The sequence below is a fragment of the Zootoca vivipara genome, chromosome 17 (genome assembly GCF_963506605.1).
Source record: "Zootoca vivipara chromosome 17, rZooViv1.1, whole genome shotgun sequence".
NCBI classification, from domain to species: Eukaryota; Metazoa; Chordata; class Lepidosauria; order Squamata; family Lacertidae; genus Zootoca; species Zootoca vivipara.
The window spans coordinates 1261827-1286325 of NC_083292.1; the positions used below are offsets into that span (position 1 = coordinate 1261827).

Sequence of the window (24499 nt, forward strand, 5' to 3'; positions counted from 1 at the left end):
CACTCCCTGGTGCTCACCTGGTGCTGAGCCTCCTCCAGATTCCCACTAGCCCAGAGCGAAAGGCCCAGGCCGTGCCGGATCCTGGCTTCATCCTCCCTGCGGCCCAGCTGCTCTGCCAGCCTCAGCCCTGCAGGAGAAAGGAAAGGAAAGGGTGAGCCTCACCCCCTGCTGCAGAAGGCCCCAGGAGCTGTGGGGCTCTGCTCTCTGATTCATGCAGATTCTTCAGCCAGCCAGATCTGGAAGCCACCCTCCTTACTTGGCCCCTCCAGCCCCCTGCAGCCCCCTTGGCCCAGTTGCCCTCTCAGTAACTGGGAACCTGCCCCTCCCTCTTGCCAGGCCACAAGCGGTGGGGGCCCCAAGAGCCAGAGGAGGAGGAGGAGGAGCACAGTCTCTCCCACAGTAAGTATGCAAGAGGTGCCCACAAATCCTGGGTCCCAGCTCCAGGCGCGGGGCAGAAAAATGCCCCAACCCCTCTGGACACCCAGGAGCCAGGCAAGTGCCCCCCCTTGCACCTTCCCCTTCCCTCCCTCCCCTCTGTGTCACGCCCCTCCCTCTGTCTACAGTGAGCCCCAAGGGACCCTCTGTCTGTTACGTGGAGCAAACGCTGGATCTGGCAGGTTGTCAGAAGAAACACTTTCAGGGGGTCTTTGTGGTGAAGCTGCTAAGCCTGACTCCTGTCTTTGGTCTATGCTGGGGCACCTCCTTGTTTCCTCCTTTTCCTTCCCCTCCTCTGGGGTGTGTCCGGTTGTCCACCACCAGGAGCCCAGATCCAAACCCTCTTCCTCTGCACTTTCCTTACATCCTGCCCCCAAATTGGCTCTGGGGAGGTCAGGAGACACCCTCACATACACACACACACATCAGTGTGCAAGCTGAAATGCTGGTCCTGATGGAACAGCTGCCACAGGACGATGCTGAGCTCCTCCTCTGCTGCCTCTTCCTCCCCACTGTGGACGCCTCTGCATCCAGCCAGGGTTTCTCAAAGGAGCTCCCTTGGACACATGCCGGCTATGGAGGGACTGCCCACATGGCCTTGCTTCTGAATATTTCCAGATTTAGAATGCAGAGTCTGGCCTGGCCTGGCCGTGTTGCCCCCCCCCCCCAAGCTTGCTCACCTTCCTGCAGGTACATCACGGCTTGGGAGTAGTTCTGGAGGGCGTGGTGGGTCCTGCCCAGGCTGCTGTAGGAGGCAGTTTTGGCCACTAGGTCATTCATCTGGGCCGCAATGCTCAGGTGCTGCTCCTGGTAGACCACTGCTCTCTCGTAGGTGCCAAGGGACTCGTAGGTTAGGCCCAGGTTGCCATAGGCCCGGCCCTGGCAGGCCGCGTTGTGGGTCTCCTCGGCAATCTGGAGGTCCAGCTGGTGGTACTGCAGGGCCGTGTCGTATTCGCCCATCTGTTGGTAGATGCTGCCCAAGCCGCAGGCGGCGCTCCCCTCCAGGGCCTGATCCTTCATCTCCCGTGCGATGCCCAGCTGGCGCTCCAGGCAGGAGATGGCCTGCTCCGAGTTGCCCAGCTGACTGTGCAGGGCGCCCAGCTCCCCGTAGGCCTGGGCCTTGTCAAATGCCTCCCCGAGCTCGTGAGCTACCACCAGCCTCTTCTCAAAGCACACCAGGGCCTGCTGCAAGCTCCCCATTGCCCTGGAGGGGAGGGGGGAACACAACCAGCATTACTCTCACGAAGGCTTTGGGAAGGAAGCTGCCGGGGCCAGGCGGCTACTGTGCCAGCCTCCCACCCGCCTTTGAGCCCTGAAATCTACCCCTTGGGCTCCACGGCAACGGAGGAAGGCAGCTCCTTTCTTTCTGTGGGACAGGGCAGGGGCCACAGATCTGCTGGGCCCTCCCCTCCATCCCATTCCGTGTCCCCCCTCCGGAAAGGCCACATCATCGTCTTCTTGTGCTCTCTCTCTCTCTCTCTCTCTCTCTCTCTCTCTCTCTCACACACACACACACACACACATGCATATGCCCAGAGCCTTTCCCTTCTCATGCATCCCTTGGGATTCCCCTCCCCGCTGCTTCCCTGGGCCCCACCTTACCTGTGCCCATTGCCCAGGCCCCGGTAAGCCTTGACCTGGTCCTGCACACGGTTCAGGCTCTGTGCCACAGACAGGTACTGCTCGTAGTACTTGACGGCCTCCTCAAAGTCGCCCAGGGCCTCGTAGCAGTCGCCCAGGCTCCCAAAGGCCCTTCCCCGGTCCAGCATGGCCTCCGTGCCACTCAGCTGCTGAAGGGTGGCCAGCTGCTGCTCAAAGTAGCCGATGGCCTCCTCCATGGCGCCCATGTTCATCTTGGTGATGCCCATGTTGCCGTAGACCTGGGCCTCAATGCCGGGGTCCTTCAGCTTCTGCCCCAGTTCCAGCTGCTCCTCGTAGCACTTGAAGGCCATGGTAAACTTGCCCAGGGCCATGTAAACAGCAGCCAGGTGCCCGTGTGCGCGGCACTCACCCAGGGCCTCGCCCAGCTCCTGGTACACCTCCAGCTCCTGCGTGTGGTAGCCCAGGGCCTTGTCATGCTTCTGCAGCAGGCGGTAGGCCGAGCCCAGGGCTGCGTAGGCGCTGGCCTCCAGCCTCCGGTCCGCAGCCTGGTGCGCCAGACTCAGCTGCTGCTCGTAGAACCTGACGGCACCGCCCACATCCTTCTTGCAAATGGAGAGGTCGCCCAGGTTGCCCAGCGCCCGGAACTTGGCCTGGGCGTTGCTGAGCGACTGGGCCAGGGACAGGAGGTACTTCTGGCACTCCTCAGCCTTGCCAAAGCATGCCAGTGCCTTGAAGGCCAGGCCCAGGTTGCAGTAGGCTTTGGCCTGGCTCAGCTTGTCATGCAGGTCCTTGGCGAGTGCCAGGTCTTGCTCGTAGTACTTGACGGCCTCCTCATAGTTGCCCAGGCAGTAGTGGGCGTAGCCCAGGTTGTGGCACACCTTGCCCTCGCCCTCCATGTCCTGCAGCTCCGGGGACAGCTGCAAGTACTGCTCATAGTAGGGGGCTGCCTGGGCAAACTCCCCCCGGGAGCAGTGGAAGTTCCCCAGGTTGCCCAGGGCCCGGGCTTCACTCTGGATGTCCCGCAGCTCCCGGGCAATGTTGAGGTGGTTCTGGTAGTGCTGCAGGGCCCGGTCGTGGGCGCCCAGGGCCTGGTAGGCCACTGCCAGGTTGCCGTGGGTGGAGGCCTGGGAGGCTCGGTCGTTCACCTCCATGGAGATCTGCAGCTCTTGCCGGTGGTACTTGACCGCCTGGTCAAAGAGGCCCAAGGCGTTGTAGGCGTTGCCCATATTCCCGTAGGCCCGGCCCTGCGCCGCATAGTCGTTCAGCTCCTGCGCAATGGAAAGGTGGACCTTGTGCAGCTTCAAGGCCGCCTCGTAGTCGCCCTTCATCTGATGGATGATCCCTGCCAGGAAGGAGCACAAACAGGCTGGCAAAGGTGTTTCTGTAGGCCAGCACAGCAGCTAGAGGACTCTGCGCACCAAAATGGAAAACCCCCAGAAATCCCAACCAAGGAGGAAGCTCAAGCTACTCTAGCTACTGGAGTGCACAGTCTATAGAAGGCAATACAGCCACATAAAATGTCAAGCAGGTTTTGACTTATGAGCAATGGAAAGAAAACAAAAAAGATTGTAATATAGGATTTCAGTAAATAGAGAGGCAGGAGGGAATCAGAGAGAGAATTAGACCATCATGGAATAAAGGATGGAAAGTCACCAAGGTAAATAAATAAATTTTGATGTAAATTGTATGTCATTTGATCTAATCAATGTAAAATAATAATAAATATATTTTTCAAAAAAAAGAGAAAAGAGTGCAGGTGGGCTCACGGCCTGGGAGCCTCCCTGAGCAGCAATGTTTTAAGCAAGAGGAAGAACCACCATAAGAGGTGCTGGGCCTTCCTTCCTTGGAGGCTTTTAAGCAGAGGTTGAATGGCCATTTGTCGGGGGTGTTTTAGGTGAGATTCCTGCATTGCAGGGGGTTGGACTAGATGATAGCCAGGGTCCCCTTACAACTCCATGATTCTAGGTCTGTTTTTGAATTCCAGGGAACCCCAAACCCTCCTTAGAAACATCGCAAACTAGGTGCGCCTCTGCCAGCAAACCTGGGAAATTCTGCACACATCCAGAACCTGGTGCTGAGCAGCAGAGGGGGCTGGGGTGAAAAGGTCTAATAATGTGTTCCATGGCTGCACAGAGACACTCCTCTGCTCCTGCCCCACACCCAACCCACGGCTGGTGCTGCTGTCTGGAGAAGGGAAGGAGCAGCAGAGGGTCTCTCTCTCCCCCCCCTCTCTCTCTCTTGTTCCTGGTCTTCTACAGATGTGAGGATGAGGGGCCACCTCCCTTCTAATTCCCCAGCTGACACATACAAATAAGCACATGCCAATTTCATGCAAATCTGCATCATGTGGTCGTGAGCCCAGTCCTTGAAGGGCCTGTCAAATGGAGCCCCCACACCACAGACCAAGCTCAATAAGCCCCCTGGCCCCCCTTGGTGCCTCCTGGGCAGCCCCACATTGCCTGCCTCCTCCTGCCCCCTGCCCCCTGCCCTACAGGGCCCCCTCCTGACTGGGCTGGCGTCAGGCAGAAAGGTGGAAGTGGCTCACCCAGGTTGGAGGAGGCGCGCCCCTGGGCGGCTCGATCCTGCAGGCTCTCGGCAATGCCAAGCTGCTCCCCGTGGTACTGCTTGGCCCGCTCCAGGTCCTGCATGCAGCGGGCAGCGTGGCCCAGGCCGGCGTAGGCACGCATCTCGATGGACTTCTCCTCCAGCTCCTGGGCCAGCTCCAAAACGTGGTTGTGGTAAGACATGGCCTTGTCAAAGTTTCGGCGGTAGTGGTAAGCGCTGCCCAGGTTGCTGTAGGCACGGGCTTCCTCCCGCCGGCAGCCCAGGGCCTTGGCAATGGCCAGGTGCTGCTCGTGGCACTGCACGGCGTTCTCAAAGTCGCCCATGGCGATGTAGACGGCCCCCATGTTGCCCAGCTCCCGGGCCTCGGAGAGATCGTCCTTCCCTTGCTTGGCCAGGAGCACGCACTGCTTGTGGCTGGCCAAGGCGTTGGGGTAGTCCCCAATGGCCGTGTAGACGTGGCCCAGGCTGCTGAGGGCCGAGGAGGCTGCCTGCAGGGGAGAGGCAGAGCGAGCAGAGAAAGGGGTGAGCCCCACAGAACCACCAGGGCTCCATGCCCTCCAAACAGCCCCCGCAAGCCCAGACACAAGGCCAGCACAGGGCAGGGTGGGCAGGAGACAAGGCATGCTGCGGGAAGCTCTTCACAAGCCCATGGAGAGGGCAGCAACTGGGGCGCTGTGCTGCTCCCCTGGCACACATGCACAAAGCCACAGCAGGCCTCCGCTTCTTTCTGTTATCATGGGAAACAAAGCCCCCCTGCTTGGCTGCACTTGGGCAAAGAGGCACCAATAGCATTCCTGTGCAAAGGACAAACCAGCCCAGCTCTGCTTCTGCAAGAGAGACTTCGTGCGAGGAGAGCTAGTGGCAACCCACGCCTGAGGGGAGACCACACACAGCCCTGCAGATGTGCGCCCCCCCCACAAGGACTTGCAAGCGAGTCAGCAACTTCATGGGCTCTCCAGTTGCTTTGTTTTTTGACAGAAGGTGCTGGCGGAGGCAGCTCCCAAGTTGTCAAAGGTGACTCAGAACTGAACCCCCCTGGCCAGCCAAGGCTGTCGCTGCCAGCGGCACAGCTGTCCTGCCCCGTGCCTCCCTCCATGGCTTGCCCAGGCCCTTACAGGGAGCCAGCCCCAAGCACCAAAAGTAGTCAAGGCACGGTCATCCAGGCCACCCCCTGGGGGAAAGTCCCTGGGGGAGGACCTCTTCTCACCAGGGGAAGGTTTATTTATTCCATTTATAAAATATTTGTATACCACTATTCATAAAAATATATACTGTACTGATAGCGGCTTATAACAAAGCTGCCTAAATACAATAAAAAACCACGGAAACATTTAAAAGCAGAGATCAGCTATCATAAACAGGCGTTTTCTTAATTTCCTGAATTTCAGAATCCCTGCAAAGCCCAGAAGAGGCCGTCTTAGCCAGCTGGGCAGAAGGATCACATTTTTCACCCTGGAGCAAGACCCACCCAATGGTTTCCTGGGTGCTGGTGAGACTGAAGGCCAAGAGCAGAGGGCAAGGAGCCGAGAGCAAGGGGCCTCCTGGCACACCATGTCGCCCATGGGCCTGCAACCGACTCTATGTGCCCTCAGACAAAGCACGGCTCTTGCCGGGCGAACCCTCCGCTGGGCTCTCTCTCTTGGCACTAGCTCCATGGGAAGAAAAGCTGCCCACGGAAGCCCTCCCACCCTGAGGCCGCGCCAGCCTCCATTTCCCGCCACCCCCTGGGAGAGAAAGGGAGCGAAGGCAGGAATGGGCTGGTGGGGCAAAGGGGCCTGTCCACGCCCAGGTGGCTCAGATGTGCCCTTGGAGAGGCTGGTGTCTCTGCTTAATCATCAGTGTCCTCCCTAGGGGACCAACCTCATCCCACTCCCTTTATCATGTCAGGCCGCACACAGGGGGGGGGGAATCCAAAAGGAGGGGGAGAACCCACTCCAGATCTGCTCCAATCCTGAGGGATGGGGGGGTGCTGTGCAGCACTGTTGTGCAGTGTCCTGAATCACCACCACCCGCCCTCACACCCCCTTGGCCATGCAACTGACTGTGAATGGGTTCCTTTAGAATCATAGAATCATAGAATCATAGAATCATAGAGTTGGAAGAGACCACAAGGGCCATCCAGTCCAACCCCCTGCCAAGCAGGAAACACCATCAAAGCATTCCTGACAGATGGCTGTCAAGCCTCTGCTTAAAGACCTCCAAAGAAGGAGACTCCACCACACTCCTTGGCAGCAAATTCCACTGCCGAACAGCTCTTACTGTCAGGAAGTTCTTCCTAATGTTTAGGTGGAATTTTCTTTCTTGTAGTTTGAATCCGTTGCTCCGTGTCCGCTTCTCTGGAGCAGCAGAAAACAACCTTTCTCCCTCCTTTATATGACATCCTTTTATATATTTGAACATGGTTATCATATCACCCCTTAACCTTCTCTTCTCCAGGCTAAACATACCCAGCTCCCTAAGCCGTTCCTCATAAGGCATCGTTTCCAGGCCTTTGACCATTTTGGTTGCCCTCTTCTGGACACGTTCCAGCTTATCAGTATCCTTCTTGAACTGTGGTGCCCAGAACTGGACACAATACTCCAGGTGAGGTCTGACCAGAGCAGAATACAGTGGTACTATTACTTCCCTTGATCTAGATGCTATACTCCTATTGATGCAGCCCAGAATTGCATTGGCTTTTTTAGCTGCTGCATCACACTGCTGACTCATGTCAAGTTTGTGGTCAACCAAAACTCCTAGATCCTTTTCACATGTACTGCTCTCAAGCCAGGTGTCTCCCATCCTGTATCTGTGCCTTTCATTTTTTTTGCCCAAGTGTAGCACTTTACATTTCTCCTTGTTAAAATTCATCTTGTTTGCTTTGGCCCAGTTGTCTAATCTGTTAAGGTCATTCTGAAGTGTGATCCTGTCCTCTGGGGTGTTAGCCACCCCTCCCAACTTGGTGTCATCTGCAAACTTGCTCAGGATTCCCTCAAGCCCATCATCCAAGTCATTGATAAAGATGTTGAACAAGACTGGGCCCAAGACAGAACCCTGTGGCACCCCACTAGTCACTACTCTCCAGGATGAGGAGGAGCCATTGATGAGCACCCTTTGGGTTCGGTCAGTAATCCAGCTACAAATCCACTGAATGGTAGCATTGTCTAGCCCACATTTTACCAGCTTCTTTACAAGAATATCATGGGGCACCTTGTCAAAGGCCTTGCTGAAATCAAGATAGGCTACATCCACAGCGTTCCCTTCATCTACCAGGCTTGTAATTCTGTCAAAAAATGAGATCAGATTAGTCTGACATGACTTATTTTTCAGGAACCCATGCTGACTTTTAGTGATCACAGAGTTTCTTTCTAGGTGCTCACAGACTGTTTGCTTAATGATCTGCTCTAGAATCTTTCCTGGTATTGATGTCAGGCTGACTGGGCGGTAATTGTTTGGGTCCTCTCTTTTCCCCTTTTTGAAAATAGGGACAACATTTGCCCTCCTCCAGTCTGCTGGAACTTCGCCTGTTCTCCATGAATTTTCAAAGATTATTGCCAGTGGTTCTGAAATCACCTCTGCCAGTTCTTTTAATACTCTTGGATGTAGTTCATCTGGCCCTGGAGACTTGAATACATCTAAACTAGCCAAGTATTCTTGTACTACCTCCTTACTTATTCTGGGCTGTGTTTCCCCTGCTGAATCATCTGCTCCATATTCTTCAGGTCGGGCGTTGTTTTCTTTCTTGGAGAAGACTGAGGCAAAGAAGGCATTGAGGAGTTCTGCCCTTTCTCTGTCCCCTGTTTGCATTTCACCATCTTCTCCTCTGAGTGACCCCACTGTTTCCTTGTTTTTCCTTTTGCTACGGACATACCCATAAAAGCCCTTTTTGTTGCTTTTAACCTCTCTGGCGAGCCTGAGTTCATTCTGTGCTTTAGCTTTTCTGACTTTGTCTCTACACGTGCTGGCTATATGTTTGAATTCCTCTCTGGAGATTTCCCCCCTTTTCCATTTTTTGTACATATCCCTTTTAAATCTTAACTCAGTCAAAAGTTCTTTAGATAGCCAGCCTGGCTTCTTTAGGCACCTTCCATGTTTCCGTCTCATTGGTATTGCCTGAAGTTGTGCTTTTAATATCTCCCTTTTAACAAACTCCCAACCATCATGAACTCCCTTCCCTTTTAGTATTACTGTCCATGGGATTTCACCCAGCGTTTCCCTAAGTTTTCTGAAGTCGGCTTTCTTAAAGTCTAGAATTTGGACCTTAGTATGCTTGGTTGCTCCTTTCCGCTGGATAATAAACTCCAGAAGAGCATGGTCACTCCCACCTAATGATCCTGCCACTTCTACCCCACTAACCAAGTCATCACTATTGGTTAGGACCAGATCTAAAATGGCTGATCCTCTTGTTGCTTCTCCCACTTTCTGGACAATGAAGTTGTCTGCAAGGCCAGTGAGGAATCTGTTCGACCTTATGCTCTTGGCTGAGTTTGACATCCAACAAATATCAGGATAGTTGAAATCCCCCATTACTACTATCTCACTTCCTTTGGAATGCTTGGCCATCTGTTCCAGGAAGGCATCATCTGTGTCCTCAGTTTGGCTTGGGGATCTATAGTAAACTCCCACAATGAGATCACTGTTGTTTTTCTCTCCCTTAATTTTGACCCAGATACTCTCAATTTGGCTTTGAAGTTTTAAATCCTGGATCTCTTCACAGGTATACATATCCCTAACATATAAAGCTACTCCTCCTCCTTTCCTGTTTGGTCTATTTCTCTTAAATAGATTGTATCCCTCTATTACTACATTCCAGTCATGAGACTCATCCCACCAGGTTTCAGTGATGCCTATTATGTCATATAAAAATAAATAAATAAATAAATAAATAAATAAATAAATCCCTGCTTCCCACAAATTAATCATTCAAAGCAAGCCGCTTCCTTGAGGAGCTCTGTCCATTGCAACCACCCTCAGCCCATCCCCAAATCAGATGTGAGCGGAGCAGGGAGGGGAGAGCCCAGGGAGCAGCTTTTAGCCATGCCAGCCTGTCAGATCTGGCCCTTCCGACAGCCTGTATTTTGGGGAGGGGTGGGGGGCTAAGCAGACACAGCCAGGAAGGAGCCAAAATGCCAACACCTGGGGTTGTGAATGGGAACTGGAGGCTCACAGTTCAGCAATTCAACTGCCATGTGGATGAGCACCCCACGCCCCGCAAAAAAAGGACTTAAGAGCACATGCTTCCTTGGAGTCCCCCGTATACACACATTAAATTTTGCCGAAATGCCTAACGCTCCCCTGCCCTGAGCAATTTCATGTCCTGGTCTGGTTCACCAACTTGCTGGGCATCTCCAACCTGTCACTACAAATGGAGAGTGAAATAATGAAGATGCAGGGAGAGGTCCCCCCCCCCCCGCCAGCCAGCAGGGGAGTAAGCTGCAGAGATTAGCGCATGATGGATGCGCTCCTGATTGCTCCCTTTGGGGGGCTGAGCACAGCCCTCACTCTGCTCTGCCATCGCCACTCCTTCCATCCTCCGTAGCTCCACACAGTGCAAAGGGAACCCAGAGTTCTTCCTCCTGGCAGCCCAGGCAGAAACCCAACTGGGGAGGCCAAGGGGGCAAAGGCAATGGTGTGCCCCTCCCTCTGCAAGGCATAAGCCACCAGGGCAAAGAGCTGCCTTAGGCAAAGATGGTGCTCACCTGCATGCTGAGTAAAAGGTAAAGGGACCCCTCACCATTAGGTCCAGTCATGACCGACTCTGGGGTTGCGGCGCTCATTTCGCGTTATTGGCAGAGGGAGCCGGCATACAGCTTCCAGGTCATGTGGCCAGCATGACTAAGCCGCTACTGGCGAACCAGAGCAACGCACGAAAATGACGTTTACCTTCCCGCCAGAGTGGTACCTTGCACTTTGAGGTGCTTTCAAACTGCTAGGTTGGCAGGAGCAGGGACCGAGCAACAGGAGCTCACCCCGTCGCAGGGATTCGAACCGCCGACATTCTGATCAGCAAGCCCTAGACTCTGTGGTTTTACCCACAGTGCCACCTGAGTCCGTCAAGAGGAACTGCCAAATTAATGGCTCCTTCAAGAGGATCTGCTCCCCATGACTCTGCTGGCAGCTTTGATCCCCTCCCCCCCCAGCCCCCCAGCCCCCCAGCCAAGGCTCAAGGGGTTTCTCTAGGCACAGACCCTTTGTCATTGGGCTGGAATGCTGGCAGGCGCCAAATCCCCTCCCCACAGGGTTGACCACAAGGTGGCAGGCAGGCCTCTGGCACCTGCAGGAAAACCTGGGGAGGCCATAACTCCCCCAGCCCCCTGCTCTGTCTTCTCACAGGGGGAGTGCAGAAGAGCCCCGGAGGCCTCCTGCCTCAGCTGTGGTGGTATAAAGGGGGAGCCATTCAGACCTCACACAAGGAAACTTTCTGTGGACACTAAGAGGCCAAGAGAATTTCCCAGGAGTTTCTCTCCTCTCCTTTTGAATGCCAGAATTTCAGTTAAGGGGAAGCCAATGCTGAAGGGCACAAACCAGGTTGCAGAAAGGACCCAGGTGGCGCTGTGGGTTAGACCACAGAGTCTAGGGCTTGTTGATCAGAAGGTCGGCAGTTCGAATCCCTGCAACAGGGTGAGCTCCCATTGCTCGGTCCCAGCTCCTGCCCACCTAGCAGTTCAAAAGCACATCAAAGTGCAAGTAGATAAATAGGGACCACTCCAGCGGGAAGGTAAACGTGCGCTGCTCTGGTTCGCCAGAAGCAGCTTTGTCATGCTGGCCACATGACCCGGAAGCTGTCTGCGGACAAACGCCGGCTCCCTCAGCCTATAGAGCGAGATGAGTGCCGCAACCCCAGAGTCGGACACGACTGGACCTGATGGTCAGGGGCCCCTTTAACTTTAATGCTGAAGGGAGATGGGGGTGGATCATTGGCTCATTCCATCCTTCTCTCTGTATTTTATTTACAGCAAAAATGTCACAGGAGCGAGAAGCTCCCTCTTAAAAGTTCTGAGCATTTGAGGTCTCAGAAGTGTTTGGCACCCCCAGAGGAAGCCGCACACAGCCGGTTCTTTTCTGCCCATGCCAACTGGGAAGAGACACACTCACCCCCAAGGCTCACACACACACCCCAAACACACCCCGATTCTGCAGAAGTGGTAGGTGGCAACCTCCCCCACTGGTGCCAGCGCTCCCCTGAAACTGCTGCCTTGGAAGTGTCAGAGAGGCAGACTCAGAGGAATGCCATGACTTTCAAGAGAAAGGAAACAAGCAGCCTGCATCACGTCCCCAGGGAGCAGCGGGAGGCCGAGTAGCAAAGCAGAGGGTTCCAGAGCATCACCAGCCAGGAGGCTCAGGCTCCTCCCAAGGAGCAAGAGAAGAGCAGGCTGCTCTACCACAGCAGCAGAGCAATTACGCGGCTGCCAAACTCCGGTGCCGTTTGTCAGGCTCTCCAGCCTTCCCCCCCCCCCCATGATTAATGTGCAACACGATGGCAAGACAATGGAAGGGAGAGAGCAGGATTTGTGGGGAGACAGCGGAGCCGAAACAAACAAAGCCCTCCTTCCCTTCAAAATTCAGGGGGCTTCTCTTCCAGCACAAGGCAAGCATGGCAACATCAGACCCCACCTCCCTCCCCCCAGCACCATGGCCACACAGTCCGTGTGGGGCCCAGCAAGGAAAGGGGCTGCGGGAAGAGGGTAAGGGGTCCACCGCTGCCACCCACGCCAAGCTGTGCAGGGTGCCCCTGCCCCATCCAAAGGCCGCACTGCAGGCACTGAGAAATGCCCTTGTCCCTCGGACAAAGACGCCATCGAGACTGTAAGGCAGAGAAGGCGAGCCCTGCTTGAGAGCCAAGCCCTTTTGCCTAACAAGACCAAAGAGGGTGAGACAGTCAATGTCCTCTGGCAGGTGAGCACCTGGCTCTCACAGCCCTTTGCCCCAGAGGCAGCCATTGTCTTCCCTTCAATGGCCCAGTCCTGCTCCATCCAGATCGGCCTGGAAGCGCCACCCTGGAGCCACCTGCAGCAGCCAGGGCCCCTCCTCTGCCCTTCCAAGTAATCCCGTATCTCTGCAGAGCCAGGCTCCGATTCCATCTCACTCTCTTTGCTATGATTAAAAGCAGGGCATCCTGTAATCGGAGGCGTCCAAAGTAAGGTTAGCAGACGTCCCTGTTTCCCGGGGACAGTCCCCAGATTTACAAATCAGTCCCCGGACAAAATCCTATCATTCCTATTGAAGTTGAAAAGTGTCGCCAGATTCAAAATCTGGTAACTTTTTAGAAAGGCCTGAGAGCTGAGAGAGCTGATTATGTCGCAGCATTTCTATGGTCTCCACAGCCATGGTGAGGCAAATGTTCCAGTGCAGCGATCTGAACGCTTTGTTTCCGCCACCTCTGGACTCCTGTAGCAGCCAAAGAACACTTCCCAGATAATGGGAAGGGGCATCAATAAGAGCCACACTCGCCACAGGCCAGTCCTACTCCGCCCCCTGATGGAAGCAAGAGTGCTGAGGGGCAGAGGTGGCCATGCCGTCGCCTGCTCCTCTCACAGGAACTCTGGGCTCAGAGTCTCTCTGATCCCAAAGGAAGCTGGCAGAGAGCCTTTCCCTTCCTGCTCCCTTTCCTCATTCTGTGGGTGAGGGTGGCCTCCAAACCAGCTTGCCGGCTGCTGGTGGGACCCAGAGCCCTCCGGAAACCTCTTCTGTATGGCAGAGGCTGACAAGCTCACGGCTCTTCCGGGAGGAGCTTGGCCAGTGTTCAAGCTGTGCTTCTTCCTATTCCGGGTGACCATTACCTCATTCCAGGCCAGCCCAGAACAAGCCCTTCTGGTGGAATTCGCATCAGCACCGTTGCAACATTATAAGAGTCTGCGTGTTACAGAGAAGTCTGCAGAGGGGGCCAAGAAAAACAGCTGTGCATTCAGAGGAAGCCCTGTGGTCAGGGTGATGTCATCAGAAAGCGCCAAAGCAATTTCCTGTGGTTACATCCACAGGAAATCCAAGAGGCTCGGGGTTCTCACAATCCAAGTAGCCATTTGTTGTCAATAGCTGCTAATTATGTGCCCAGATGGGCCATAAATGGAAAAAATATTGTGATCAGGCAGAATCCAGATCCACCGGCCTGACCAAGCCCAAGCAAGCTGGAGATGCACAAAACACCCATCTCTCTCTCCCCCCCCCCCCAGGCAGTGGGGCGAAGCTGTGCCGTTTGCCAAAGGCAGCTCCCCATGTTGATTCTGGCTTGCTCAGTCATGGGACCGGCCGGCTGGCCTCCTCTTGTACAGACACAAGCAGTCAGACTTTCCACTGCTGGCCTGCGCCTGGTCTCCACCCCTGCAAAGACACTTTCCCAGCACCCAAAGGCAGCTGTTCTCCCATGTCCCAAATGCATTCTGCGAGCAAGGGATTTGTGGCTGGCTCTCAAGAACACAAGTCAGAGTCCCCCCACCCCAGAACCAAAGGCCAGACCTGTCCACTGGGCCCCTTCAGAATCTGCTCTGTTGGCATGGCTCATAGGATGTATTCCAGGGCTACACCCCCCGGCTCTGCCATGTCAGCCGCCTCTAAGCTGGGCGAAGGAAGCGGCAGAGACAGCTGAGCCCAGAAGAGCTGCCTCCCTGGCAGGGCAGGACCACCACCACCCCCAGCCCAGCAAGCCCCTCCTACCTCTCTGTCCTTGAGTTTCATGGCAAGCATCAGCTGATGTCTGTGGTTTGTCAAGGCCTCCCGGTAATTTCCTTTGGAGAAGAATGCAGAGCCCAAATTGCCGTGAGCTCGGCATTCACCCATCTGGTCACCTGGATGGCAGGCAAGCAGAAACACAAGAGTGAGGAGCAGCCACGGAGGCCAGGGGCTCATCCACTTATACACACAGAGAGAGACATTTATGCAAATGCATGCAAATTCACCTCTAATACTCATGCTCATCTCTTCTCCCAGCAAACACACACCCATTCATGTGCTCACAACACCCACCCCAGCAATCAGGTGCATTTCGCTTTCTCCCAGCCCAAATGCCACAAGAGAGGTGATCTGCCTGGAGACGAGGGGCATCCCTTCAATCCACCCCCAAATGCTCCCCTGCCTGGCAACTAGACTTCAAACATCCTCAACGGATGCTTTCAAAGTTAACTGCTGTGTAGGGTGTAGAGGCACAAAGGGGATGCCCCACCAGCTGTGGAGGGGGAGCAGCTGTTCCTCACCCTGCTCTCCAGAGACTACAGATTTTGAGGGGGAGGCAGGGTCCTTGGCTGCTCCAGACAATAAGCCACCCTTCCCACACAAGGATGAGCATGGATCCAGCCTCTTAGCGGTGTGGGAGGCTATGGAGCAAAGACCCTCTGCAGCCGTCTGAGGGCCTGCTGACACCCCAAGAGAAACCCGGTCGTCACCACCTGCTTCTATGCTGCTGAACATACCCTCTTCCTCCTCCTCCTCCTCCTCCTCCTCCTCCTCCTCCCGCTTGCCCTCTAAGTTGGGACAGGTGGCCCAAATGGCTACCTAAAGTCTTGGCCACGTCCAAGTCCTGCTGCATGTAGCCCGCACTCTTCTCGGTGTTGCCCAGGGACCAGTAGGCGCTGCTCAGGGCTGAGAAGACAGAGCCCCTCAGTTTCAGGCTGCATGTCCCAATCTTCAAGGCCGCTTCCAGGACCACCACTGAGGCCCCGTGGTGGCCGGCCGTCAGCAGCTCCTGGCCAACCACAGAGACCACCACAAAAGGGCTCTTGTCCAGCTTCATCTTCTGCAGCTGCTGGTACGTTGGCTCCAGGGACTCTGCGAGAGGAAGGGAGACAGGCTTCAAGTACCATCTTTCCTCCGCCTTGGAGAAACAAACACACACACCCAGGACAGCTGCAGCTGAGGGAAGACAAAGGAGTCTCAGGTTCACACCTGATTCCCAAGAATCCTGAGGCCCTTCTGTTAGGTCAGGCATCCCCAAACTGCGGCCCTCCAGATCTTTTGGCCTACAACTCCCATGATCCCTAGCTAACAGGACCAGTGGTCAGGGATGATGGGAATTGTAGTCCAAAACATCTGGAGGGCCAAAGTTTGGGGATGCCTGTGTTAGGTATAACTGGTCCAGAGCTGCCAAAGGAATTGTTTAATTTACGTATTCTACAATGGTGGCAGGAATAGACTACGTGCAAAAATGGAAAGAAGAACTCCCAACCAAAGAAAAATTGCTCGTGGAATAAACTATCTTTATCATTGTGGGGAAGAATATCGGTTGTCAAAATGAACATACTTCCGAAGATGATGTTTTTGTTTCAAACTATACCAATTTTGGGAGGTATGAAATGTTTTGCGGAGTGGAGAAAAGAAATAACAAAATTTATCTGGAATGGCAGAAGACCTAGGATTAAATATCAACTGCTGACCGATAGAAAAGAAAGGGGGGGATTTGCTCTCCCGGATCTAGAACTATACCACGCGGCGGCAGGACTAGTCTGGTTGAAAGAGTAGATAACTTTAAAGGATACAGAATTACTTGATCTAGAAGGGGTGGACAACCGATTCAGTTGGCATTCATATTTAATTTATGATAAGGTTAAAGCCCACAAAGGTTTCTTAAAGGGAGTCATTATATCTGATTTGGGTAAAATACAGGGGAATCTTGGAGCCCAAAATACCTTTGATGGTATCACCAAAAGAGGTAGTAACACTGAAAAAACTTAATATGGATGTTAAAAATGCCACATACCAGGAACTATTAGGGGGAAAAACAAAATGAGTTATTTCTAAAGCAATATGAAGAAATAAAAGAACATCTGTCTGATTGGCTACAATATTTCCAAATAAATCAAAGGTTCATCTTAGATAAAAACATTGGGAATTGCAAATGAAAAATCGAAACTTGAGATAGAATTGATTCAGAGGAAAGGAAAACATTTCTCATGTCTATATGATCTGCTGCTAAAATGGGAGTTTAAAGAAGAACAAACATAATCAGTTATGATAAAATGGGCCCAAGATCTCGGATATAATGTCCTAGTAGAACAATGGGAAAGATTGTGGAAGGAGGATACGAAATTTTCTGCCTGTTATAATCTAAAAGAGAATATACTAAAGATGATGTACATGTGGTATCAAACACCAGAGTAACTTGCCAAAATGTATAAAAATAATTCGTCTGTGTGCTGGAGGTGTAGTGGAGAAAAGGGATCGTATATACACATGTGTGCAGTTGTCCCACCATTTGTAATTATTGGAACATGATTTATGAAGAACTTTAACAACTTTTAAAACATACATTTGGGGGGGGGGGACCAGAAATATTCCTATTAAATATAATACCTGTGGATAGAAAAACAACAAAAAGGAAATTATTAATGTATGGGATAGTAGCAGCAAGAGTCCTAGTGGCTCGAAATTGGAAATCCAAATATACACCCTGTATAACAGATTGGCAAACGCTGATGTTAGAATATTTACAGTTGGCAAAAACAACAGCAAGAATAAGAGGACAAACGAGACAAAAAGCACAGGAGGAATGGAGGATGTTTAAAGAATATTTATTGAAAAATGGAATATCTGAAACCCTAATAGCAGACTTAGACTGAACCTGGTATAAAATGTAAGAGATGAAATTATATGTAGATATAGTATTCACAAATGTGCGATAAAATAAGAATAACATAAATTACAGAGAGAATAATTGGAAGAGCTGTTTTTTATGGAATTTTTTGTGGGGTTTTTTCTTTTTTTTCTCCCCCCCTTTTTTCCTCCTTCTTTTTTGTCCGGCAATCTTTGTGTGACTTTTTTTATATTTTGTGTTTTTTGTATGTATTTTTCTTTTTTTCACTATCAAGTTTATATTTTAAAACATTAAAACAATAAAGAATTTATATTTAAAAAGAAAAAAGAAAAAATTGCTCATGAAGATTTTGGAATATGCTGAGATAGCTATACTAACTGTGAGAATTAAACAACAAAATGAGGGGGGAAGTCTTGAGGAATGGAAATATTTTGTGGAATATTTGGGGGGGGGAATACCATGGTTTGGGAGAAATGGATTTGCAAGCCAGCTTAGACCTTCCCTCACCCAGTGGACCAATATTGGGCTGTGGCCTGGAAGTTCCCCACCTCTGATTTTTAGGGAAAGGCTGTGGTTCTGAGGTGGAACATCTGCTCTGCCTACAGAAGGCCCCAGATTCAATCCCCAGCAGCATTCCAGGTAGAATCATAGAATGGGAGAGTTGGAAGGGACTCCTAGCAGCACTAGGCTAGGCCGGGCCTGGGCAGAGTGAAAACCCTCCATCCACAGCAGGAACACACCTGAGAGGCTACGCAATCAGAGAGATGGAGAGAAGACTTCATTTCCAGCTCTCTTCAGGGCATCATCTCTCAACTCACAAAGAGGGAGGTGGATGGTGCAAGAGAATATGGAAGGAGGGCAGCAAGGACTATTGGGGAGGTGGGAAAACAACCGTGGTAGCCTGGCAGTGCCCCGCTTGTCTCGATGCAAAAGGGAGCCCCCTACCGACTGTGCTGGGTGCTTGCCTGCATTGGTCAGCACAGTTGCCAGGAGGTCCCAAACGCAGGGGAAGCAAGCAAGCAAGCGAGCATGAACCTGTGGGACCTTCTGCACGACACAGTGCAGCCGGAGTGGGCAGGAATCCCAGGGGCACGCACTCACCTCGCATGGGAGACTTCATGGCGGCTTCCACCATCCCCACCAGCAGCTGCAGACTCTTGGGGTCTTGAGCCAAGCCAGAGGCAAAGGCCGCCAGGGCATCGGCATGGCGCCCAAGGTACTGGAGGGCAACACCCTGTCGGAAGTAGGCCTGCAACAACACAAGGCAAAGGTCAGCAGGGAGCAGCCCAGGAGCCTCAGGGGAAGAGGAGCCTCCTAACGCTCCAAACTACACTCCCCAGCATTCCTTGGGGGAGGCCATGGCGGATTAAAGAGGCATGATGCTGCCTTAAGTGGACAGTTCAGACAGGGCCCCCACCTTATGGGAACACCATCATGGAAGCCCATTCCATCATGTTTTGTGCTGATTTCCACACTTAAACTGAACACCTTTGTATACTTATTTAACATCAGATACACACTTATTAAATGTGAAATGTGCGTCTCTCACAAGGGTTTCAGCGCATTCATCCACAAAACAGGCATAATCTTTTACATGAAATAGTATTTCTATGAACAGAGTTTGCGGCATTTCCCAAGCTGCTGGATGCAAGGCATGTGGCAGGATGCTTTCTCTCTCTCTTTCTCTCGTTCTCTCTCACACACGCGCCTTTGTTGTTACCCAAGTGGAACAGATTTGCAATTAATACCCAAAGTGGCTGTCCATTAGGGCATTCAGGCCTGCTCAGGAGCAGTCCACGGAGGCAGAGATTAAGAAAAATCAGAAATGACACAGGAAATTTATAGACATGAATTTTTAATCTCTTTTCCATTAGCAAGCGTTGATTGTAGAACCATTTTTAATGAATTGGATAGAAGCAGAATTCATTTCATTAACCTTTAGCATAAATGTGTTATTATTGAACCAAACAGGCCACTGTAGTACAAATCCAGCAACAGAGCAATTAGATTAAGGCCAGAGGCTTTGACTCGGGCGGAAGAGGCAGCAGAGAGCACAGAGAGATGGGGAGGGCAGGAAGGCAGCCAGACGGAGGGTGCCAAGGAGCTCACCCAACCCAGGCTCCAGACCCCTTTGCTGGACCCAAACTGAGCTCAGCACCCGAGAGGAGGCTGGCAGAGACAGCTGGTGCGCAGTCTGTGGGCTGCTCAAAGCACTGCCCCACACAGCGTGGAAGACATCTTGGGGCAGGAAAGGGGCAATCAGCTGACCCAGGCGGAAAAGGGAATCAGCTGACCCAGCTTAGCCACATGCTACCCAAACACCCCACCTCCCAATGTCAGAGGGGGGTGGGCAGGGCTAGGATCCTCCCAGGTACACCCAAGACCCATCCATATATATATATATATATATATATATATATATATATATATATATATATAAAATATTATTATTATTTGTACCCCGCCCATCTGGCTGGGTTTCCCCAGCCACTCTAGGCAGCTCCCAACCAAATATTAAAAACACAATACAGCATTAAACATTAAAAACTTCCCTAAGCAGGGCTGCCTTCAGCAAACCCCACCAACTCCCCAGCCTTGAGGTGTCACACAAAAGATCACCTACCAGGCATGATTTGACCCCATCCTGCGCCTGATACTGGCAGGGTGGGCAGGGTGCAGAGTCACCCACAGTGGAAGCAAAGGCAGGCAGCGCAGGCTGGGCTCAGGGAAAACAATGGCGCCCACAGCCCAGCTTCCTGCCAGCAATGCAGGCCTTGTGAGGACGCAGGAGGAAGATCAGGCTGTCCAGGAATAGCAAGGCAGCTCTCCCCAACCCTCTAGGAACAGGCGGTGCAGCCAGGGTGACTCAGGCCTCTTTCCCTGGAGCAGAACTCTGCAAGATGTGGGTGGTGGCGGCAGCGGCAGCGGCGGCAGCAAAGGCATTTTCCTTTCAGAAGGCCCCAGCCCCTGCCTTTGGCTCCAGCAGCAGGAAGGGGGCGGGAGAAGAGAATCTCTGCAAGTGCCTCGTCTTTTGGAAACACGCAAAGCCCAGAAGCCCTTGGCAAAGGGGCCGCCCTCTTGAGCCACCTTGGCCCTTGACAGTTCCTTCTCCTTGGCAGCCTCCAGGTATGACTGGGAGGGAAGGCGTTTGGAGCAGCAATTGCTGGGCATCAGGCAGAGGGAGCCCAGAGGGAAGAGCAGCCCCTCGGCAGCTGCCCACAAGAAAGGAAGCCAAGCTGCAAAACGAAGGGGAGGGGGTAGGGAACGCACACACCTGGGCACCCCCCTCTCACCAAAGGCAGCTCATCCTGGCAACCATCACTGCATCTTGAGGGAGCGTAGAGAATCTCGTCTCCCACGCTCCATCTGGCTCCCCCAACTGTGGCAACCTTTTTTCAGGGGGGAGCCACATCAACCCCAGGATCCCCCACTCTGCCCTTTCCAGAACCTTTTCCAACTCCGCAACATCCTTCCAGAGGTGAGGTGACCAGAACTGAATGTCGCATGTACTCTAAATAGATTTACATAATGGCACTTTTATTTCCTATTCCTTTCTTACGGATCCCTGGCTGGGCATTTGCCTTTGGCACAGCTGCCACATGCAGGGTCAACCTCTTCACTGAGCTCTCCGCTGTGGCCTGCAAGGTCCTGTCCCTGGCCAGGCTCTGCCAGTTCACATAGGTGGGGCTGTTGGAAGGGGCCTTATTCCAGCCAGGCCATTTTGCCATCTAGACTGTATTGCTAGCCTGTATCCCTCTGGCATCAATGCAGAAGGGCTCATCGGCTCCCATACGACTGGGAAACACCAAAGACAGGCGCAGAATCTGGGCTAGCAGCCCCCCAGAAAGCGCCTGATTCGGGCTAGTGGAGAGCACCCCTCCTCCACCACAGCTTCCAGGCCAGACCCACCAGCCAGGCTGGCAGCGGGACCAGGAGGAATCCGCCTTTGCCCCAAAGCCTCTCACAGTGTGAGAGTTTCACGTACGTAAGAATTTCCCCAAGTTTCCCTGTTCTTGTCACAGGAGAGCCCTTTGCAGGAGACACCAGGATTTAATCTGGGGCCTCCAGACATGGAGAGTCGCCAGCTGTGCTGCATAATGGGCACTGCCTTGACACTGGAAATCAAAAGGGTTCTCTGGGGGGGTCCCAAAGAGCAGCAGCCACTCCCAGAATCTGCTTTCTACTCCCCTTCCACAACCATCAGGAGCATCTGCTGCAGCTGCACAAGGGTCCCCCCCCCTCCTGCTACTTGCCTGCTGGCTCATTGAGGGGGGGGAGCAAAAACCCTTCCTCCTCCTTTGAGCGGTGCCTTCCCTCCCTTGGGGAAGCCAGTGTTGGCCACAGCAGCTTAATTGGTGGCAAGAACGTGACCTGATTACAGGGTTAATCCTGGGCTGCAAAGTTGGGCTGCAAAGTGATTGTAGAGCAGAGGCTTAGATGCTGCAGGTCCCTGCAGAATAAGCTCCACACAAGAAGGTGATGGAACGGATTCAGGGCCCAGGCTCTTCATTAGCATTCACCCTGTAATTTTGTCATGAAAACTGCACTCACAAAGCGTGGATCATTTGCATAACAAATTGCTGGCCAATTTGTAAGCAGGCAAGGGAGAAGGCAATGCATTGCCAGCACCATACAAAGACAGTCTCAAACCAGCAAGGATTGCTGCAGAGCTTGGAAGGGAAGAAAAGGAGAGTGAGCACAACTCTGAGGAGCTGCTTCCACCATGCAGGCCTCACAGCGAGCACCGTGCAATCCAGCCCCTTGCACCAGCTTTGTTCAACGCTCCTCTGCTGGCTGATGCACACAAGCCCCACACCTGATATGCATAGGTGCCAAGTTCCGGATTGAAAAATCCGGGATCAGCAGCGCCGCGGCACTGGAAGTCGCTTCTACGCACTTCCGGGCATGCGTAGAAGTGACTTCTGGCGCTGCAGACATTTTGGAAATGGGCACAGCGGCATCGGAAGTCGCTTCTAAGCATGTCTGGAAGTGCGTAGAAGCGACTTCTGGTGCCGGCGCGGCACCAGAATTACATGGCCACCGGCAGGAGCTCCGTAATCCAGGGGAATGCGGGATATTTTGCCATTTGGGACACCTGCAGGAAACGGTAAGAAAATATGGGGCTTTCCCGGGGGAAACAGGGTACTTGGCAGCTATGCTGATATGGTCAAGGTGCATCGCCAGAGAAGAGGACCTGCAGCAGACACTGGGGCCACCCTTGACTGTCACTCTTGGTGGGTATCTCAGAATATCAAGTAAAATGTCGGTCCTGCTGATGGAAACACTGAACCATTGTGGTGTTTCCATCAGACAAAGAGGAGGTGAGTGCAGAGGAAAAACTGAAACTTCTTTCTTAAGCACTTAGTGGTCCAAAAACACACACACACACACACACACACCCGCTTGGGGCACCCCGACATTCCCACCCATTTCTCACTTCCCTTTCCACAGGTGCTCTTCACAGCTCAGAGCCCTTGCTCCAATTTGGCAGCAGGTTCCACCAGAGGGGACATGGCAGGGCAAATGGAAGTGTGGGCAAGCCCCAAATGAGAGATCCTTGTCAGGGACCAACAACTAAGCACCTCAAAGGCTGTCGCTTCCTGCTGCAAGCCTTCCAGAGGGTTTCCCTGCAAGGGACAGGCAGGAGGCCCACACACCCGACCGCAGCTGCAGCTGTTTCACTGTGGCAGAAATAAAAATTGGGCAGCCAAGTACATAATTCCTGCTCAACACCGTCAGCAAGATGGCCCTTTCCAAAAGACTTGGTGAAAAGCCTTTGGGTGCTTATTATTCCATCTCAAGGGAGCCACCCTGTCTGCCTTTTTTAGAATAAGCCAGCAGCCAAACGCCTGAAAGCAAATCTTTGGAGTTTCCAGTGAAGGAAAAACAAAGGAGGCCTGCTTCAGAGAAAGGAAGTCTGGCTTCAAAAGCCACAACATCTTTTACTCTAATTAACATCTTTCTTCCAGTTGCCTCCTTGCAAGGAGTGATTAAAGATTTCTTCTCGTCCTAAGATTAGCTGCAGCCAGCAATAATTCATTCACATCCCCTGAGGATCAGTTCTGGACCCCCGTCCTCAGGTACCCGGGTGTCCCCTTCTTTGCCTTGATCCTCAAGGCACCCAAACACAGCTTCTCCAGAATGCAGGCACCTTTCCCAGGCCCACTTCTGGCATGTGGCACAGAGGCCATTTCACAGGCTCTCCCACGGACACCCACTGAAGGGAACAGCTGAAGCTTCTGCTCCTGCTGCTTCTCTCTGCCCAACCATGGCTGCACAAAATCAAGTCTGACTACTCGAGGAGTCCAAAAGGAGACAGCCTGGGAGGCATCAGCCAGGAAGGTTGGCAAAGGGTTGTGGGGTGCCCACCCTCAAGGGCACCACAATCAGTCCTGCAGGGCTGAGAGGCAATCCCACCACTACAAACACGCCTCCACCACGGGGGCTCATTACACCCAGAGCCTGCGCCACACAGCGTCTTCACGGACTCTCAAGTCTGCAGCACAAAGGGGAGGAACGCCTTTACCATGTGCTGCTTTCACTCAGCTCTCCTCCTTTATCGCAAATCTCTGAAGCACCAAATAATGTGGTAGTTACTATGGCAACTGCTTGTTTTTATTGAACTGTTCTCAAAAGGTCAAGAAACATCAGCTTGGCTGATCCTCTGCAGACCCTTCCTAGCAGAACATCTGCTTTGCTTTAGCCGCCTGCCCCAGGAGAGCACATGAGTCTGCAAGAAGCCTCACCGCCCCTTGACCCAGTCCTGCAAGGGGCGACTTGCCTGGGGAGCTGCTCTGCCCACCCACTGACCCTGCCCCAGAGTCCCCAGCACCACCCAAGGTCCCATGGCCTCAGCCCCTTCAGGTGCCTAAGCCTTGACAGAAGGGTTGGCTGGGGGCTCTTTCAGGAAACCCCTGGCTGACAGCCCTAGGGAACGTAGACAAAATGGACAATACATCAGCCAGTACAGTGACCAAAAACGGAAGCCCAACTCTTCAGGGCTGGAATAGCTCCGTTGGTAGAGCACGAGACTCTTAATCTCAGGGCCATGGGTTCAAGCCCCATGTTGGGCAAAAGATGGGGCTTCTCCGCGACCCTTCCCCTCTGCAGAGAGGTGGGACCGATTCAGATGGTCCGCCCCCACCACTTAATGGATCCAGTTGGCTTCCAGAGAGTGGTAGGGGATGTTTTATCCCATGTTGATGGCCTTTCAGCTGATTCCCTGGTGGCCCGCTGGAATGTGGAGTTAACCAGGGCTATTAACTGTCTGGCTCCGAAGCGCCCTCTCCCATTGCATGGAGCCCGGACAGCCCCATGGTTTTCCCCAGAGCTGAGGGTGATGAAACAATCGCTGAGACGGCTAGAGCGCCGGTGGCGGAAAACTCTTTCTGCCTCCTG

The 24499-nt window shown here is 53.1% G+C and overlaps 1 protein-coding gene across 3 annotated transcripts in view; it reads right to left on the minus strand.

Annotated features, from left to right (window-relative positions):
* TTC28 (tetratricopeptide repeat domain 28) overlaps positions 1–24499 on the minus strand; it is a 126764-nt gene that overhangs the window by 20839 nt on the left and 81426 nt on the right. For all 3 annotated transcript variants that reach the window (XM_035099244.2, XM_035099245.2, XM_035099247.2), the window contains 7 exons: positions 18203–18350; positions 15067–15339; positions 14233–14363; positions 4583–5090; positions 2038–3379; positions 1116–1639; positions 18–127 (listed from right to left, as the gene is read on the minus strand). In XM_035099244.2, the coding sequence (XP_034955135.1) occupies positions 18–127; positions 1116–1639; positions 2038–3379; positions 4583–5090; positions 14233–14363; positions 15067–15339; positions 18203–18350 (3036 nt within the window). The remainder of the gene's footprint in view (positions 1–17; positions 128–1115; positions 1640–2037; positions 3380–4582; positions 5091–14232; positions 14364–15066; positions 15340–18202; positions 18351–24499) is intronic.